The following is a 14,329-nucleotide window of genomic DNA, read 5'->3' as shown; positions in this document are numbered from 1 at the left end:
TTAGCGCATGCTCACATGCAACTAACATGTGTATATGCAAGCTTACCGTTGCAGAAACTCTCACAACCATGGAACTGTGAGGTTGACAGGTACTCTCAATCTGTCTCTGCAGGTTTTTTTTTCTTTGACACTTTGTTCATTTGTGAACAGTTTTCTCCGAACACCTTTTCACCCAAAAGCATTTCACATTTCTTCCAGTCTTTGGCTTTCCCTACCTCATCCTACATTATTTTTAATCCTTTCCTCTAAACTCTACTTGTCTTTTTTAAGACTTAAAAACATGGAATCAATAGGTTACAGTGTACCCTAAACTGCAAAATTCATCAAAGTAGCAACCTTTGGTATATAATGACTCAGCTTACTTGAGGCATACGTTATCCAATAGAAATCAAATAATATTCAAGAAGTTCGTTCCAACTTTGTTTCAGAATTTCCCATAAAATTCGGACTTATGTTGGACTCATGTTTTGGGTTACTATCTTGGTTTAATATGAAGCAGTGACCAACTAGGCTCAGTCCGGCTGGTGAAACATGGTGCTGTAGAACTATGGTAGCCATTTTGGTTAAGGGTGCCTATCGCTTTCTACAAGCCCCAAAACATCACACTTCATGTCATGCACTTTGCAACCATCCATTTGCCTTCTCAACAACCTGCAAAGATTTTGTGCGATAAATCAAAGATTTAAAATTTTGGTTCATGCAACAGCCTGCCTTACAAATCAATAATACTTTCCTCTTGGCCCAGACAGGCTTCTTTATCTTAATGTTGCATTTTAGCACTGACTTTATTTCTTTAACTCCTCCTTTCGAAAACCTGCAGCTTAAAGTCTCTCCACTTCACAGTGGAAACTGAGAAGTGCTTGCTTGCTGTGACCACTATGACACTGTGATTAAAGCTGTTGTAAGCTGCCTATCTGCCAAGTTGTTAACTCTCAACAACTTGCCTTCAGATTCAGATCAGGCTATGGGTCTGCCAGACATCTTCCTGTAAGAGTTTCCTTCAATTTTCAAATCCATTTTGATAGTAAAAAAAAAAAAAACAATCAGGGAATCCTTTACTTTCTTTGCAATGTTTCATTGCTGCTGTAATGGAGAGAGAATACAAGCAAGAAAAGTTCTAACACCTGAAGGAATTAGTTGTAGTCTGCTGCTATGCACAGCCGTGGCTATTGTTTCAGCCTTTGTTTTTTTTTTTTTTAGCTTTTTGTAAACAAATATGTAATGGTTTAGTATGGCATGGATATTTTAAAAAGTTTTAAAGAAATGGCCAGTCTAAAAATGTTCACCCTGCAGCCCAATTTTTACTACATAAAGAGGATGATTAGTTTGGCTTTAATCTAAGATTGAAATTATAAGTAAACATGTTTGAAAAAAAAAAAAGCAGGAGGTGAAGTTTAAATGCTTAAACCAGCTCTGGCAGACAAAACCCAGGAAAAATACAGTATTCCAACATGTATCTTCTTGTGAAATATTCTGAGTCCTTGTTGCAAATATACCCAGCTGCATATAAACGCAACTATTTTTCTATTACTATACTATAATTTTTAATGTATAATCTAGGACTTCATTGAGAGAAATTCTGAATTTCTTTGCAACATCTCTGTCATTCTTTGCAATCTCAGTGAAGTGTCAGACTCAGGTGAATCCCGAAATGAAACTTTATGCAGCAGAAAGATGAGGTAAATTGAGACATACCAGTATATCTGATCATAAATGGAAACAAATGTTCATCTCATCCCCAAGAAAGCAGCTGATCACAGTGTGTTCTGTTCAACCTCATATCCTGGCACCAGTGTCTTTAGTGTCATAGATAAGATTTAAAGAATTAAAGCCACACTTTGCAAAAGGATAATGAGCTTATTTACAAAGTTGCAAAACCAACAGACTTCACATCATCTCTATTAGGAGTTATCCATCAATGACTTAAGACTTGACTTGGACTTTAGGGAAACAATTACCTTTCCCTGAATTGGATTGGATGTATTTATTTTTTATAAAGTCTTGAGATTTTTTTTTACTGTTTTCTGTTTCAGAAAGAAATTCAGAGTAAAAAAAATAAAAAATAAAAAAACATTATTAAAACCTGAAATGACGAGATTTTTTAACATTTTTTTCGCACCTTGTAAAACCTTGACTATATTTGCAAAGAAAATGAAAGACAGGGAAAAAAGCTGTTGTTTTGCAAGGCCCACTGCTGAATGATGGTTTTGAATTATCTATGAAAATCTTTTATTAACAATAGATCTTGTAATTCCAATTGAAAACATCTTTCTTTTTTTACTAAATCCTTTACTGGAACCTTGGAACCACACAGATTCCCACATTGTGTAGCAAAGTTTTTTCAAACATGGACACCAATGCCTGTGGCAGCCTGATTGTGTGCCAGCCTTGTCAACAGATACTAAGCTTCTGGCTAAGCTCCTCTCTGCACCACTAATGTCTGCTGATTCTATGCATCGTCTGGTAGGTTTTTCACATTAGACTTTAACAATCAACAAGAGCATCAAAGATAAAAGAACAAAAAAACCACAACAACTAACAAACAGCCATTTTGCATTTGGTCTAATCTGACAGAAATTAACATCAATACTTGTACCTTGGTTTGTCACTGCAATCTACAGTTTACATCAGTGGTAAATGATTTAAAACTTGCTGCAACACTCAAACAAAATGTTTCAATCTCTTACTGTAACTCCTACTTGTCATGATGCATATCCTCTCTGTAATAGCAGTATATATAAATATGAAGTATTCAGAACAAAGCAGGAGGTCCTAAACACCCAGGTAAAGCAACAGGGATCAAGACAGTGAATCAGCAATCGATATACCATCTCAACACAGTCCTCAGGCAGTCCTCACCCACATCTTTTATAAACTCAAGCTACTGTAGGAAACCGTTTTTTTGGAAGGTTCAGCCATCTTTCCCAATGGTCCATCTGCTCTAAATACCTGACTTCACCCAGTACTGTTAAATGTTTTCTTTTAGTTCTATTTGAGATATGTATGTACAGTTTATTTCCTGCCTATGAGGCATTTAACTATAATTAGTATGCCGATTATTAACGCGTAATAATGTACAGATATATTAGGTTTATGATGAAGGGGGAAAAAAACAAACAGAAACTAAGAAAATCAAACGATCTAGAATGACGATATGCAGATAAAGTGGGAATCAAAAGAGTGACAACACGAAACAAATGTAAAATTCTGAATATAAACAGCATTCTTGAAAAATTTTGGCTCTGTTTATGAAAGACCATCGCTGCAGATGATCAGGCCAGAGGCGCTTTTGGACTTTGGTGGAGGAGGGGCTGAAAGAGTACTATGTAATCCAACCACTGGCCCTAATCTCTAATCTGTACCCCTGATCCAGGGTGCCAGGATACATTGTGGGTGTGTTTGTGTATGTGCAAGGGAAAGTGAGTGTCCAAGCAAGTTCAAAGGTCACTCGGATATGGCACATGTGCACAGGACAAGGGGAAGCAGAAAGGTGCATGCTTGTGTGAACATGTGTGTCATTATGCTTGCAGCTGAGGGAGCGTAATGACAGCAGGGGAATTGAGCATTATATTGAAAAGACCTTGTTTTGTCAGAAGATTACATAAACACATTCCCACAAGAGCCAGGACAGCGATAGTAAAGTTGGCATTACATAAAGACGCCCATAAACCAGAATTATTCATCTGACTTATAAAACCTTCAATAACATCAATTGCTAGGTCCCATTGTATCTTAAAGATCTTTTAATCCATCAAGATCCTAGCCCTAAACTGACTTGGTTGTGTCACTGAAAAACATTTCCAAAACTCATAGTACGTGCACTTGCCTGGTGTCTTTTACCAGTGTAGACTGTATTGTTTTAGAGATTAGGATTAAGTTTAATTATTTAGTATTTATACTAAAACATCTACAAAAACAAAATTAATATTAATAAAGCATTTCTTTGTTTGCTAGGTGAATGCCGTGATGCCATTTGGATGCCTTGCCCTGAGAGATGGGCGGACTTACGACAGCATATCTGATGTCACAGATAAATACGACTTTGGACAAGTTCTTCGAGCGTAAGTACCTTTAAATTTTATGGTTACATTTTTGTCTTTCACCTTCTCTATTTACAAATCCATTCAAATTAAATTGTTAGGACAAACTAAAATTCTGTTTATCTGTCAGTTTCTATACTTGTAGCAAAGTGTAGTATAGCAAATAAATCCTCAGACAGGCTGCTCTTTGATAGCTCATCAGACGGCTACTGTTTCATCATAGTTGCTCATTTGAAGCAACCTTAAACTTAATATATATATAAAATCCTTTTTTATTGGCACCTTTTGGGATTTTTTTGTATATTTAGATAATAACATATATATGATGCTTTTGCTTTATAAGCGACAAAAAACCCTTTGTTTTTTACCCAATGTTTTTGTTAGTTGAGAATGCTAGTTGTATTGGTCTTATCTTTTTGGTCTGAGTTCTACCAATAATATATATATAATGTAATGTATAAATATAATAATAATAATAATAGTATAATAGTGAATTTTGGGATTTTGTGATAGTCTGCCACTTTGCAATGTACCGGTAATCAAAGATGGAACGTTCCTGAAAGTATTCCAGTGAACCCATCTGATTATGAAGAATATTTTGCCAGAACTGTTACACACACCTTAATTTCAGCAAAGTGGATGAAATTATCAACAATAAACTGTGTACCTTAGAAAACTGTGACAAAGCATAATAAATATGTCCTGTAGATTAAAATAAATCTGCTAATAAAGGGTTTGGGTTGTTTTATATGGCTTCAATAAGCTAGAAGCTGAGCTTTTATAGATTTTGGCCTCACAGTATTCTGAGAGTTTATTTAACATTAATGGAAAAACTCCAATATGACATTTGTCAACAAAGGGTAAGGCAATACTTTCAGTGTATCCAGCTATCCAGATAAAACCAAAATATTCATTGCCGAGGGCAGAATTAAAAGAAGGGAGAGTCCAACAGTGCCACACTGAAAATGTTTTCTGACAGCTGCATTCTGAAGAGGTGTTGTATTGGCATTATCCATGTTAAACTGCTGAGAAAACGATTGTGTGATTTGGGCTGACCTGCCTGTATTTTCCTGCTTTAGAATCTGATATCACTTTCTTTTATTCTGATTAGTTGGAGGTCAGCAGATGGAGGGAATCGCCCATACAAGAAATAGTCACCACTTCTTAAGATTTTTGTTTTCTAGTGTATGATTTATTAGAGTTTAATCTAAACAAATACAACTATAGATTCAATGTCAATAAAGCTTGAACTTTGATGGATACATCTCACAGGCTAAATTCATAGTATTTGGTGTCACATTTTCATGATTTCCGTCCCCTGGCCTGCAAAACATGACCCTGCTGGCCAAGAACCTTTCATTTTCTTCTTCAGTGCACTCCACAGATATGCACACTCTAACCATATGCCCCAATGCCAATTGGTGGAAGAGACCATATGGCAGCATTAGCATCTGGCCTCTAAAAATGTCTGCTCAGATTTTGCATGACACACATGTACACAAACACCATAACACATCCACAGATAGGAGGCAGAATGAAAAGAACAAACATACACCAATAAGCACACACATTTGTCCTACATGTGCATTTCTGTAATAAAATCAGTTATATTACAGATTATAAAAGTGCCCTGAGAAAAAAAAAAATATACAACTGTATATAGCTTCTCTTGTTCATTATATTTTTCAAAAACACTGCTAAATGAAGGGGAGATTAGCAAATAGAATCACAGAGCACGACCTAATATAAGAAATATGTTTTATTTAACTTGAATAGTTTTAATCTTATTGCTTTTTAAATGTAATCTGCATAGAGCCCTAGAAACCCTCAAATGATAAAATCATAATGAATTCCTGATGATGGTGGCAATAGATCATTTGCAAATCTTTTTTTTCAACTTAAGCCAGCGGCTCACTGCTCAGCTAAATTACTTTAGTGTATTTCACAACACAGCCAGTGTTCTTTATATATTTAATTAATTCTAATATATTTTATATCCAGGAAACCTGTTGTTAAATGGGATTCCAAAAAAGAAAAATCTAATCAATAGATATTTCATTTTGGCCTAACTTTGACATTATATTTATCTTTCCCTCCTCTCTGTCTGTTTGTCTATTTTTCTCTCCCTGTGTAGGAAGGAGTTTTGTGAGCTGTGCCTGGCAAAGGACAGACAAACAGAAAAGGTGTTTGTCTGCAAGAAATTTTTCAAAAAGGATGGAAGAAAAGTCCGCAAGGCCGCCAAGAATGAGATCATGATCTTGAAATTGTATGTAATCAGCTAACTTATAAATGTAGAAGTGTCTGTGTTATTGAGAATATTGATTTATTAGTTGTCTTAATTAAACAGCAAACATGATAAAGCCTGAATTAAGGTAACAGCAAGGAAGATACTTTAAATAATAAAAAAGCACTTTATTTATAGTTACCTTTTTAGACACTCAGGGATACCACACTGAAGTAAAACATCTAAGAGGCAAAAAATAAATAAATAAAATGTGCATTAAAGTAGGAGGTTACAGAAAAATAAAAAAAATAAAAATTTGAATGAAAGTTAATATAGCAGAAAGAAATTGGATAAAAAAGAAGCACAGATAAAAAAAAGATTTAAACCCAGTGAGTGGATGATGTAGACGGGGGGGATAGGTCATGTGAAACAGCTCAATGTTCCACATGAACACGAGAGTTGGAGTAACTGTGAGGATGATGGATGATGAAGATCGGAGTGAATGACTTTGACTGGGAGTGTGGAGAAGGGCAGTGAGATATGAGGGAGTGAGGTGGTGGACGGCCTTTGACATTAGGAGCAGCCATTTTGTTCGAATGTTTACAGTAGCTCAGTAAAGTTAATGTGGTTACTGATATAATGCTTGTTAATTAATTAAGTAATCAGCACACAATAAAAACCCTCAAAGTAGCCCATCAATTATGTATTTTGCATTAAAGTAAAATGATGCAGAAATCTATTAAAATTTAGAAATCAATTGTACCCCCACTTTCAAATTAATGTCAATTAAATTTGTCAATTCGATTAAATGTTTAAGCTAATTTGCATATAGCGTCAGTTCAAATGTTATCTTAGGACACTTACCAGTTCAATTAAACCACACAAACAATTGGTTAAAATGTTTTCTTTCTTATTCTGTAGATTTCAGTATTGTATTTATCTCCTTTATAAACCCAGTTTTACACAAATCATACTTAATGAGTTTTTTTTCTTTGTATGATCAAATTATTTGTTCACATCTGGTTTTGAATTCAGCATTAAAAGTGCAATTACAGATACATTTACAGTTAAGAATTTCAATGCTGAACACTTCAGTTATCTACTTGAAAATCCGTCTGTAAAATATCAAAGTTATTCATTGATGTCTGCATTGTTTAAGCTTTATTTTTGTTTCTGGGAGGGGTCTATAATTGCTTTTTGTATGATTATTATAAGTGTAAATACAATATTGTTTTAAAAAAGATTTATTTGTAGGCAACAAAAAAGAACATGACAGAATAATTTTCTCTTGACCCCTACATTGCTGCATATAATAAGTTCAGGGTCTTTGAACATGGACTATCGGGGTTTTGATTATTGTGAAAGCATCAGTATTGCTTAATGCCTCCATCCTTTATCTGTCTTGCTGGCATTATATCAGTGCTTCATCCAACTAGGTCCCAATTGAGTTGTATGAAGTATATTGCATAGAAATTGAAATTCTTAATCTACAAATGATATTTTCCAATGGATGAAGCTTAACTTTTTCTAAAAAAAAAAATATCCAGAAAACAGCTTGCTCTCAGTCCATATCCTGTAAAGTCTGATCGTTTAATGACACTATATTATAGGTTAGATTTATTATTATTATTATTATTATTATTATTATTATTATTATTATTATTATTATTATTATTATTATTATTATTATTATTATTCTGTAAGATATTATGTTGGTATAGAAATTGTCTTTTTTTAGGAAAATTACACAGACACAGAAAGGGTATGCAATTATATTTTATTATAAAGTAATATATTAATACATATTAATAAAGTATGTTTTTTTTAGTTTCAGCTGGTTTTCTGGAATGTTCCTATTTTTGTAAATCTTGAATTACCTATTTTAAAACTAAACTTGTAGCATTTTTAGACCAGGCATTTGTTCTAAACTTTTAGGAAGTATATAATTTTCAGTTACAGCTATGAAAGGAAATATCACTGGCTCGTGTCTAGATGAGTTCTATTTATAGTTTTAATGTTGACATAAATCAGGTTTATTGCTCCTTAGATCATTTCATTGCTGCATGTGATTATGGTTTAAGATTTTGTACCAGCTTCTTGATTTCTCTGACTGTTTTTTGGGGGTTTTCCAGGGTCAATCACCCAAACATCCTTCAGCTGATAGATACATTTGAAACTCGAAAAGAATACTTCATAATCCAGGAACTGTGAGTATTTCTTACCGTTTACTTTTAATGTCCATGCCATCCATATTAGGTGTTTTAATTGCATGTTTTCGTGCAGAAACTTATCATTGAAGTGGTTGGAGTTGAATATTTCCTCTTATTACTCTTATTGCTCTTGCTCCCCTGTGCAGCAGAGGAAGGTGTTAGATTTGATGAGATGTTTGTTCTCCGAAACACTCAGCATTACTCAGTGGCCCTGAAGCTTTGGTTTGCAACAGGAGAGTCTGCATGGGGAGCTTGGGATTGATTAATAGGAGACACAACCATGTAGTAATACAAATTTATCCATAGAGGGAAAGGTCTTTCGTCACTAATAAAACAGGGGGGGGGAAATACGTTTAAATGGGTGGATTCACCCCCCTTTGTCTCTGTGAGCTATTTAGGAGCTCACTTTTCAGTCTGGGCTATAGTTGTCCTGCTGAGAGCAATATGTGATAATCACCCCAATCATTTATCTCCAAAGATAATGTAAGTCCTTTAGAGTAATAAGCAGTAGCCTCACTTTAATTGCTCAGCAGTGATAGCTCGAGGCGAGATAAAGCAAAGTACTTTCCAGACAGCCAGGAACACTTTAGCAGTAATACGAAGATTAATCTGCGCTGTTTGAACACGGCAGGTATGTTTACCAATATATTTGGCAGTGTGTAAAGAGGTGGATATTCTTGTGTGTAACTCTCTGTAGTGCCACAGGGGGAGATGTATTTGACTGGATTTTGGACCAGGGGAATTACACAGAGAGAGATGCTTCCAATGTTATCAGACAGGTGTTGGAGGCTGTGGCGTACCTACACTCTCTCAACATTGTTCACAGAAATCTAAAGGTACGGTTATGTTTTCTCTGAACACTATTTATCATGTTGTTTGTTTCTTTTTAATAGAACACGCTGAAAATTGTTATTGTAATGTAGAACGAATCATAATAAAAAGTTAAAAATGAAACTTAGAGGGTATGATTACTTCTGTGTAGCAAAATACATAGAAATTGTGATTAGCTTGTAGGGATAAAAACAAAACATGATAAGGTCATTCTAGATTGACCTTATTCTCACTTCCCACACAAACATATTAAATAATTCCTTTGCCATCTCAGTTATTAACTAAACATCTTTATGGCTCCTATGAATGTGTGGTGACTCTAATGCCTATAGGCATGTCTGTAATTCTTTACAAAAAACTATCAAGATGAAGCAGCACAATAATCAATGTTCAGTCTCCATCTACTGGTAGAAAGTGGACATTTCTTTAGTCCAAGAGGTTTAGACTCTTGCAGATTGTAGTCATATTAAATCATGTTGACATATTCAAATTAGGATATGTCATGTTTAAATCTATTCTGTTTCGCTTGATATCTTTATTAAATCATGCTTGACCTATAAAATCAGAAGTCATTTAATCCCCCTCTGTCAAGATCGCAATGCAAATAAAATGCAAATATGATGTGCATGATTATTTTCTGCCATCCTAAGTGGTAGCAAACATGTCCTTAAACATTAATCATATAAATTTGTAACTGTCTGTTTAGTAGTTTCAGTTCAGCTTATCTGTTTGCCAAGACCAAAGGTCTGCAAGTTGCAGCCACTTGCATTTGTTAAAATAACCTTTTTTCTGCTTTTTGCTGAATTTTGCATCAATGTCTAAAATCATTGCAAAAAAAAAGTGGAGTATTCTTCATCTTAAAGTGATTATGTTTTTAAACGCATAACCCATAGCTTCTAACCAAAGGGTATGAGAATAATGTTTATTTTTTATGCTTTAGGAAATGTAAGAAATATTTATCACATCGGGTATGAATTTTTAACTTTTTGATACATTTTCCCTCATCTCCTTATTTATGTACAGCTGGAAAACTTGATGTACTACACAGAAAACAACCACAATAAAGTAGTTCTGCGAGATTTTTACCTCTCCAGATTTGAGAATGGACCAATCACAGAGCCATGCGGAACACCTGAATACCTCGGTAGGTTATACTGTTTTTAAAGTACTTGGTTTCCTTCCAGTATTCCAGTATTTTTTAGAGAAAGTACAATACTTTATACAAGAAGTCGATGCTGTCCTCTGGCTTCTTTAATTCTCTTTCCTGCTTTGAAAGAAAATAATCTATAAAGGATAAACGCTTACTCAGAAACATAAAACCCAGAAAAACATAAATGAGATTGAAAGTGTCCAACCTTTGGCCTCCTCATCCTCCTCCCCTCTAGCTTCTCTTTTTATCTGCTTTTTGATTCTGTGTGCTGTCTCACTCCTCTTCATCTTGCTGATGTTTATTTGAGGGCAACCTAAAAGTGCTAAGCTGTGCTTCTCTGCAGTTAAAGGCCAGAGCAGTTATTCATATTGATAAGCCAAGTAATGAAATCAGTAAATAAGAAAAGAGAATAGAGGTGCTGGTGGGAAGAGGGATGTGAAAAAGTGAGTAATGGGAGCCAGGCTTGGGAGAAAAGCTGTTTGTGCTTTTGGAGAATCTGATGATGAGCTGGAGGATAAATTAGAACCCTGGAATCTATTTACCTCTTACACCAATTCTGCATCTCCTCCTCTTTGCTTTCAGCTCCTGAAGTGGTTGCTCGTCATCGGTACGGTCGCGCTGTGGACTGCTGGGCAGTGGGGGTGATCATGTATATACTGTGAGTCTGCATTTCTAATTGAAATCTTTACTGCCGAATTGTTTACAGAGATTGTCATTAGCATAACATCTGTCTCAACATACAAATTAAACCTGATGTTTATATACATTGTACAAAAATACAGAATTTTTCTCTGCCCAACTGTAATTCAAATTAATCATTCATGCTTTAGATCAACCTTTTATTTTCTTCAAATTGTGCCATGCACTAAGATTACTCTGCATTTCATGAATTTGGAAAACCAAGATGCTTTCAAGAAGGCTTTCTAAGCTTCTGATGGGCGAGTTTATAACATTTGAATTAGTTAGAGGTTTAGATATATTTACAGCCAACACCTAAACACAATGTCTTGTGTGACAGTAAGTGGAAATCAAAAGAAATTATCTGACATATTAGGGAGTGACCTGTAGCCCCTCACAAATCTGATTAATTCTTAAATAGGATTACAAATGCCTGAAGGTTAGTGTATGTTAGTTTGATTAATGATATTACATTTCTTAACAGTGCAGAGAGCAATAGGTTGGGGAAAGCCAGCTTATTGCAGTTTAGAGAAGAGTCTCTGTGTTCTAGGGATGGTGCAAAATGTATCAACCCCAGAACAATAACAAGATACTGGCAGAAGCTGTAAAGAGAGTTTTATTACAGGGGAGTGATGGCCTAGAGCAGTGCGCTTGTACTCTGAGAAGTTTAAACTACGCGGTAGGATCCCACATCCTCCACTCTGGCTCTCTGAGCAAGAACCTTAACCCCACACTACTCCCAGGTGCCGCACAATGGCAGCCCACTGCTCCCCAAGGGGATGGGTTAAATGGAGAGCTACATTTCTCTAGTATGAGGTCAATAAAGTTCAACTATTATTATTATTATTATTACACTCTCCTACACAATAAAAATGTCCTACATTAATATCGCTTTAAAGGCCACTCCAGAAGGAAAAGTCATTCAAAAAGACCACATGATAAAAACAGGATTACAGTTAGCAAATGCATCCATAGACAAAAGGTCCTTAGTGTCCGGGTGCAGGAGGGAAGGCAGATCCCATTTTAGGATCGGTCATAACAAACAGCGTGTGAGCAAAGTGGCCTATAGTTTCATCTGCTCCGTCAGGAATTATTTACCAAAAATACAGCAAACAATTATAAGTTCAAGTTTGAAACAGGAGCAGACAGGTGCGTATCGGAGGCTTTTTAAGATGAACCTTGGATGCCAATGGCTTTCGTGGAGGTGTGGTTCAAAGCTGATTGGCTGTCGCAGGTTGATGAAGGAGACCAATGAGTTTCTTGAGTTGAACTTCTGCCTAGGCTCCTCATTATAAAACCTAATTATAAGGTAACCTGAGAGGACAGAACAATAACTTTTAAACAAAACTTTGAGGTCTAAAAAGTAGCAATATAATACAAAAATCTTTGAAAAATATAATTTATTCTAGTAATCCAAAATAACCTACAAAAGGAAAGGTTTGGTTTGATTTTTTTTTTTTGCTTAAAAGTAATAAAAATCTCACCTGCATTTTTTTACATGATCCATTCAAACATCTAATTTTTTAAAGCAATTTTAAATATTATTTTTCCAACTTTTAATTTTACTATCCACTTTTCAGCTTATCGGGCAACCCTCCCTTTTATGATGAGACTGAGGAAGAAAACACAGATCTACATAATCGCATCATCTTCTGCCGCATCGTTGCTGGGGACTTTGAGTTTGATTCTCCTCACTGGGATGACATTTCACCTGCAGGTGCCTACCTCAAACACAAGATGGCGCCAATCACTCACTTCCAGTTTGTTGACTTGGATACAACCATGTATAACTTCTCAATAAATGAAACATTTAAAGTTTTTCATTTTGATTTTGAGGTTATTGACCAAGATAAGTATTTTTAGTATTAGAAACTGGAGGGATATTTATATATAGTTGTCAAACAGATAACAATCTGAAAAGTTAAAGTTACCCTTTTAACTGCTTTAAAATAAAATTAAGTGCAACTAAATTACCTAAGTTAGAATAGAACCTCATAATTTACCTAAAAATTTGTATTTAATCTCTTTATAAATCAGCTGTTCTGTTAAAGTAAAAAATGTGTGAACACATTACACAGATCAATGACAAGTTCACGTGAAAAACAAAAAAGTAAGTTAGGCATAAAAGAATTTCCCATGATTTAAGGATTTCACTGAGCGCTATTCAATACATCATCTGAAAATGGAAAAATAGGAGCACGGCTGAAAACCATCCACTTATACTGAATAAGAGAGGCAGTTAAGAGGCTGATGGTACCTTTGGAGGAGCTGCAGAGAACTCTCTCAAAGTTTTTTTTAGACAACATAGAGCTAAATGCTGGAGAGGCCTTGAAGAAATATTGCCATGCTGGCAAGAACTATACAGAATATAATTCTTCCAGTAGGTACATGCAACATGTAGTCAGAAGTATAATGGGATGTTTAAAATTTAAGGATGTATATGTGCTAGTCAAGGTCTAACTTAAACCTAGCCGAGAGACAGAGTCTGATATATTTTGGAGGAAAGAAAAAGAAAAATATCTCTTCTCTAGATCTGGAAAGCTGATAGAGACCTACAACATATTAATCAGATTTTTCTTTGTCAGATATTATTAAAAAGGTTTTTGCTTTTTTCCCTTTCCAGTTTATCTTGTACTATGTTGTGTTGTATCGTGAAATATTTAAAAAAGAATACATTAAAGTTTCTAAGTTGTAAACTATTAAAGGGAATTTTCGTATTTAAGTTTTCACATTTTAGTTCTCTGTGTTCATTTTGCAATTTCAGCTAAAGCCCTTGTGTGTAGACTCATGGAAGTGGACCAGATGCTGAGAATCACAGCAGAGGATGCTCTACGCCACGAATGGTGAGCATAGATCATGGCAGTAGTAAGATGTTTTCCTTTATTAATCTATGGTTCATGCATTTACTGTTGCATGTGTTCTGCATCAGGATTGCAGGGAACGGTGCATCAGAGAAGAACTTGAAGGATGGTGTGTGCGCCCAGTTTGAGAAGAATTTTGCAAAGGCCAAATGGCGGGTATGAGAACTCTACTGCACTATTTGTAGCAGAATGGTCATATAACAGTGACCAGGTGATGAATAGAATTGTGCGGCCCTCAAAGCCTTTAAGCTCACCATGCAACTCTGCAGAGATGTATCTTAATGTTTGTAAGAAAAAAGGTAAAACACAAACAGAGGCAGGAGACGAAATTACTG

At 35.2% G+C, this 14,329-nt stretch overlaps 1 protein-coding gene across 5 annotated transcripts in view; it reads left to right on the top strand.

The window, feature by feature from the left end:
• LOC107087024 (caM kinase-like vesicle-associated protein) overlaps positions 1-14,329 on the top strand; it is a 69,114-nt gene that overhangs the window by 49,585 nt on the left and 5,200 nt on the right. For 4 of the 5 annotated variants that reach the window (XM_015378359.1, XM_015378356.1, XM_015378358.1 and 1 more), the window contains 9 exons: positions 3,955-4,061; positions 6,175-6,306; positions 8,397-8,471; positions 9,172-9,310; positions 10,329-10,449; positions 11,038-11,113; positions 12,714-12,850; positions 13,898-13,976; positions 14,063-14,150. In XM_015378359.1, coding sequence (XP_015233845.1) covers positions 3,967-4,061; positions 6,175-6,306; positions 8,397-8,471; positions 9,172-9,310; positions 10,329-10,449; positions 11,038-11,113; positions 12,714-12,850; positions 13,898-13,976; positions 14,063-14,150 — 942 coding nt within the window. In that variant the 5' untranslated portion in view covers positions 3,955-3,966. Of the gene's footprint in view, positions 1-3,954; positions 4,062-6,174; positions 6,307-8,396; positions 8,472-9,171; positions 9,311-10,328; positions 10,450-11,037; positions 11,114-12,713; positions 12,851-13,897; positions 13,977-14,062; positions 14,151-14,329 lie in introns of those variants that run through there. The other variant, XM_015378360.1, reaches the window with a different exon arrangement.

The sequence above is a fragment of the Cyprinodon variegatus genome, unplaced genomic scaffold (assembly GCF_000732505.1).
Source record: "Cyprinodon variegatus isolate N-32 unplaced genomic scaffold, C_variegatus-1.0 Scaffold171, whole genome shotgun sequence".
Classification (NCBI taxonomy): Eukaryota; Metazoa; Chordata; class Actinopteri; order Cyprinodontiformes; family Cyprinodontidae; genus Cyprinodon; species Cyprinodon variegatus.
This window is presented reverse-complemented; position numbering and strand designations above follow the sequence as displayed.